Raw genomic sequence first — 5,870 nt, forward strand, 5'->3', positions numbered from 1 at the left:
ATTAAGTTTTTCTATATGCTACCAGCTTAAGTCCGCGACTGTACAGAAGCCATTAGAATTCTCTGTGCCGATGTGAATGCCGCTTAAACGCGTGCCAACGACACACACCGCACAAATCGCAGTGTTCCTAGGGACACATTAGTCGCGTTGGCGACAATGATCCGCTCTAGTGGAGTTTCGATGGGAACGCTCGTTCGGCATGGAGCGCGAGAGAGCGGCCAAGAATAGCAAAGGGCACGCGAATCTAGCCGTTCCGTAAATGAGTGGTTGGCAAAGGTGTACGACTGAAGGCGACCGACCGAACGACCGCTCCCTCCGGTAGTCCGCGAGTCAAGTCGAGAGACTCGAGGTGCGTTCGACAATACAATTCGCGACGGGAATACAGCTCCGCGCGCGCAAGAGAGAGAGAGACCTATCTCTCTCTTATATGGAGCAGACTCGCGGGAAACGCCTGTTTCACGTGCCGAATCCTCGCGCGCAGTGAACGCAAGCGCACATTTGTGTGTATATGTTGTGTATATGTGTTGTGTATCGTGAAGCGCATATGTATAGTGCAATCGTCATCGCCGTCGTAGCCGTCGTCGCCGTCGTTGCCGCGGTCGTCGTCGTTGCCGCCATCGTTACCGTCGTCGCCGTCATCGTCACGTATACACACGAAGAGCGAGGTTGGCTGAGCCTACAGCAGAGCGAAGAGGAGGAGGAACACGAGAGAGAGAGAAAGCGTGATAGACGGGCCGGACAGCTAGGGTAAGAGCGAGAAAGAGAGAAAGAGAGACAGAAAGAGTGAACGAGAGAGCGCGCGGACGAGCGAGTGACCGTGCGCGTGTGCGCGCGTCCAGTAGTGTGCGCCAGCTAGTGTGCGTCGCTTGCGTGTGTGCGCGGACGCGCGCGTGTGCCAGCGGGAAGAAGCCTGAGTGAAGAAGAAGCCTGTGAGTAGAAGGCGCGAGAAGAGAGAAGTAGTAGTGGTTATAGCGGGAGCTCTCGCTGCTCTCCGCCTTCGAGAAGGAAAGAGAGAGAAAGAGAGAGAGAAGAGGTGCAGCAGCCGCCGTCGTCGCCGCCGCACCACCACACCATACTACACTACTACTACTGCTCCTACTACGACACCACCACCAGCGCACGCACGCACGCACGCGAGCACGGTCGCGAAGCTAAGCGCGTCGTGCTTCTCTTTCTCCGCCGCCGCGCCGGTGCAATGTCTCTCGAGACACGTTCGAGCTCGGCCCTGTTCAAGCGAGCCGAACAGCTCAAGCGCTGGGAGCAGTCCGAGACGAATCGCGAGCCTGCACAGCCACGGCAAGTCGCGCGCAAGATCAAGTTTTCGGCGGACTGCGTGTTCCTGGCGGCTTGCGCGGCCAGCGACAAGGAGGAGGTCGTACGCCTGCTTCAGAAGGGGGCAGACATCAACACCGGAAATGTCGATGGCCTTACGGCATTACACCAGGTAAGGGACACATCCTGTCGCCGTGTCGCGCACCGCCGATGATAGCCGCGTGTCTGAGTCGGAGCACAGGAAACGTCAGTTGCGTCTCGCTGTTCGTCTCGATTTTGACAGCTTTGCTCCTGCGGGATGCACGTTCTGCTTCGCACCTTCCTCTGTCGTTCTCTATTTCCCTCTCTCTTCCCCTCCGCCGCTCCCCGTCCCCCTCTCTCTCTCTCTCTGTCTCGTTCTGTCTCTCTCTTTCTCTATCTGTTTCTTTCTGTCTCTCTTTTCTGCCGAACGTAATCCAGCAAGATGGCTGCTACGACACTCCAGCTGTCTAATTCGAGTACTATTCGCGGGGATTCCGTCGTGTACTCGACGTGTCAATGAGACCGTTCACGGGGAAGGGAACGTGTAACGTAACGCGTCGCTCTTAGCTGTCGACGCGGCCGTCTCGCCCGGGGATCGGCACGTAATCGTCGTTTTGCGAGCACGAACGAACGGCGTCTGTTCTTAACTGTTAATTACTACTTACGTGCATTAGAGAAGATACTATTCCGTGCGGGAACGCCTTGCTCGTGCAACAAAAACGTTGACCTCACTGCGAGACCTGTCGATTCATCGAGTTAATCGATGAATTTCTGAAAAAATCTTGTTTTCTTCCTCTTCTTTTCTCCTTCTTTTCTAATTTGTTATTAATGTTTATTTGATCGCGTTCAATTTCGCAGCAGTAATGTATTGCCACAATGTGTCGCACAATTGTCATACATTTTATTCAGTGTTCCTTGAACTTTTATTTTTTATTCATCCAAATGTTTATATGATCTAACCATACACGAATTTGACAAAACTCAATTGTTACATAAAACTTGGTTAGGTTTCAAAAATGTTTTACTGCGCGCGTCAACGCAACGTGTGAGAAAAGTATTGAAGAAATATCGGAAAAATATTGAATATAGCTAGAATACAACAAGAAAATGTTAATTTTGTAGTTACAAATTTTATACAAAAATATTATTAATTTTGTTAGATCTTAAAAATGTTCTATTGCTCGTGTCAACGTTACGTGAAAGAGAAATATTAGGTAAAGTCAGAAGGCAAGGAGAAAACTTTAATTTTATAATAATAAATTTTAGGGATATTTTTAAGACCTCTCTCAGCAAAATATCATCATCCAAAAGTTCTAATATATCCAAGTTGAAATATATCCAAAAGATACGTATCACTCGGGAAATTATAAAAATCTTCCCTCTGTTCAGTTTGATAAAATAATTAGTTTTTTTTTTATTAGTTTTCTGTTTCCTTTTATTAAACCAAGAATACAGTTTTGGATTAGATATTAAAGTAATGCCATTAAGAAACAAATCATAAATCTAGACATTTGTCACTTTATCCCGAGTCATGTGTCTTGCTCCTGTGTCATTTTTCAATTTATGTCGAGAATGTTGGAGTATTGAGTAATTACTGAGTCCAACATATTCCTACCTTACATCATATTGAGCACAATGTATGTGACTGCGTGCATGCAATTTATAAACGCAGTTACATTTAGTTTGTCGTCAATGAGTTATCGTTCTTCGTCGCATGCTCATTATATTTAATTTTAGCCTCACAGGAATTCCATTATTGTGCGTTCGTTAAAATCTCGCTCTTAACTTTGCGTTCAACTCTACCATGAGAGAGAGAGAGAGAGAGAGAGAGAGAGAGAGAGAGAGAGAGAGAGAGAATCAATTTTACGCGATCTTAAAAAAATCCGAGTATAAAGTGACCCCGAGACACACACTGTGTAGATTCGTTTTCTCACTACATTCGCAACGATCTTTTTTTTGCGAGCGGCAAGCTTTTGTGAGCACCAACCTATTTCTGGGTGTTTCTAAAAGCTGACGCAACTGGGCAATCCGGGACATCTAGTACATACATACCATAACGGTTATTACAGTATCAAAATAATTAGAGAATATTAACGAGAAAATCAGTCTGTGTACAAGAATTATCCGGCGGGAACGCTGTTAAATCAAAGAAAATTTTAGTTCCTAGAAAATAAATTTTTGGGATAAAATTATCGATTAAATGAATTGACGGTGATAATGATTTTGAAACGAAACTTGAGAGACCTGAGAGGAGATGGTTCCGCATAATCATGCAAATTCAAAAATGATGATCGTAACGCTACAAAATTATCAAAGCCTTATTAAGTGGAATAACATTTTTCATAACGTGAAACGATATTTATGGCTATTATTTAAGTGAGGAGGAAGTTAAGGCATTTCATGGATTTGCGAAAATAGAATGTGAAAATACATCAGGCATCAAATGCTATTTATAGCTCACTGTTAGAAGTCACAGGCTGCAGCATCTGTGTTCAGTTTAAATCCTCTGTGTCTAGCAATGTTGTAATACGTACCCAATTTTTTCTCGCACAGGTAATATCGAGGTTGCAGGAATTTGCATGTATTTAATGATACGGGAAGCGATTTGCATTTTTAACGTGCGCGCTCAATCTATTCGGGAAGATCGTTAATGTTTAAGTACCGACTTGCGAACGACATAAATTCCGTACTCTGCGCTACATTTACTGAAAAAAATGTATCGGAAATTATCACCGAAACTTCTTTATAACTTTCTTCGAATACGAAGTCGTGTGCGTTTTATAACGAAGTATTCCTCCTGTGTTGCGCTTGCGATTAAGGTTTCTCGGCGATATAATGATGCAATCAAAAATCTAATAGCGCATTTATAAAATAACGTCGATTCATAAGCTTTGGACAGCGACCAAAATCATCGGTCCCGATCTCGAAATACGTCCCGCTAATTGTTAAAACCGCGCTTTTACGTCCGTCTTGCGTGTATACGCGCGCATTAATATGTAATCGTCGTGTAAACGTCGCGGCGTATTCACACGACGTTATCATAATCACCGTGTAACAGGCCTGCATCGACGATGACTTGGACATGGTGGAATTCTTGGTGGAGCAAGGAGCTGATATCAATCGTGGAGATAACGAGGGATGGACGCCCCTGCACGCCACGGCGTCCTGCGGCTTCGTGTCTATTGCCAAGTAAGTGTATAAGTTCTCGCACCATCTCAGAAAATTATATTTCTCTCGTATCTCTCGTGGCCGCGAAAGTATATCTGAGATGTTAATCGCGCCGTCTCTGCCTATGCTGGTAGCAATACTCGAGAACGTTTGCTTTGCAGATACTTGATAGAACAAGGATGTAATCTGGCTGCGGTTAACAATGACGGTGAACTGGCGCTCGACATCGCAGAGAGCGACGAAATGGAGGATATGCTCCAACAGCATATAAATAAAGCAGGTTTGCATTTGCATGTATATTCGCGCAGGATGTCCGAGGCCTATTGCGTAAATTTTAATTATAGACTTCCGAGGAAAATCAAAGCCGGAGTTTCTCCCGCGCGGAACGTCTGTCTCGCCGAAATATCTCGGAGCGACGATAATTTTGCGAACGGTCTAATAACTGTATAAGCGGCATAAGCGGAAATTGAACGTCGCCTTTCGCGTATCGCCCCTTTCCGTGGATTATTTATAAAGTCATATTTTAGAGATTGTACGTACACATATACGCGCGCCCGCGCGCGTAAACTGTGTATGAACGCTCGACGTTGGTTGCAAACTCGCTCGCAGCTCGGATGCGGCAAATCGCGTATTGGCAAAGATGCCCTCTTCCATTGACCCCTTTTCTCGTTGCTGATATAATTTTACGTACAATGGCACTGAAATAGTCTTTTAAGTGATGTCTACTTATGACAGGGATCACAGAAATTACTCGTGTCTTGCACGTGCGAATAATAATGCTCACATAAACTCCGAAAGGAGGGATATCGCGATGTTAGATTCTTCTTCACGACATGGCACAACGCAATACGCCAATAAAATTGAGCTTAAACTATCGATTCCCTAATTATCATCGATTTGTTCAAAGGCAATTCGTCTATTTACGGAATCTCTGCTTAATTATTTGAGAGCAGTAGATCGTTGGGGATATATAGTATAATAAATCTAATCTACTTACAGGTATAGATTGCGATCAAGCTAGGAGTGAAGAAGAACGATCAATGCTGAACGATGCGAAAGCTTGGCGATCAGGTGCACCAGGCAAAGATTCCATGCATCCTAGATCAGGAGCCACCGCACTCCACGTCGCTGCTGCCAAAGGCTACATTAAAGTCATGCAGTAAGATATTGCTATTTGATTAAACGACAAAATATCGATCTTCTCATAAATAATTGTACATAAGGTAATATTCGCTTTAAAAATCTCCAGTCTTGTGAAAATAGAAGTAAAACATTAACCGTAAAAGATCAAAATCATGTAAATTCAAGTGATGAATATATTTTGGATTCAATGATATGTTTATATATATATATATATATATATATATATATATATATATATATATATATATATATATATATATATATAT

At 43.9% G+C, this 5,870-nt stretch overlaps 1 protein-coding gene across 9 annotated transcripts in view; it reads left to right on the plus strand.

Annotated features, from left to right (window-relative positions):
* Positions 1-170: 170 nt before the first annotated feature.
* LOC116852239 (protein phosphatase 1 regulatory subunit 12A) overlaps positions 171-5,870 on the plus strand; it is a 21,156-nt gene continuing 15,456 nt past the window's right edge. For 4 of the 9 annotated variants that reach the window (XM_032832393.1, XM_032832395.1, XM_032832398.1 and 1 more), the window contains exons 1-4: positions 174-1,444; positions 4,352-4,482; positions 4,623-4,741; positions 5,461-5,620. In XM_032832393.1, coding sequence (XP_032688284.1) covers positions 1,196-1,444; positions 4,352-4,482; positions 4,623-4,741; positions 5,461-5,620 — 659 coding nt within the window. In that variant the 5' untranslated portion in view covers positions 174-1,195. Of the gene's footprint in view, positions 1,445-4,351; positions 4,483-4,622; positions 4,742-5,460; positions 5,621-5,870 lie in introns of all 9 variants that reach the window. The other 5 variants (XM_032832396.1, XM_032832400.1, XM_032832399.1 and 2 more) reach the window with 4 other exon arrangements.

The sequence above is a fragment of the Odontomachus brunneus genome, unplaced genomic scaffold (assembly GCF_010583005.1).
Source record: "Odontomachus brunneus isolate Ranch 3 - 2012 unplaced genomic scaffold, Obru_v1 Obru_scaffold_208, whole genome shotgun sequence".
NCBI classification, from domain to species: domain Eukaryota; kingdom Metazoa; phylum Arthropoda; class Insecta; order Hymenoptera; family Formicidae; genus Odontomachus; species Odontomachus brunneus.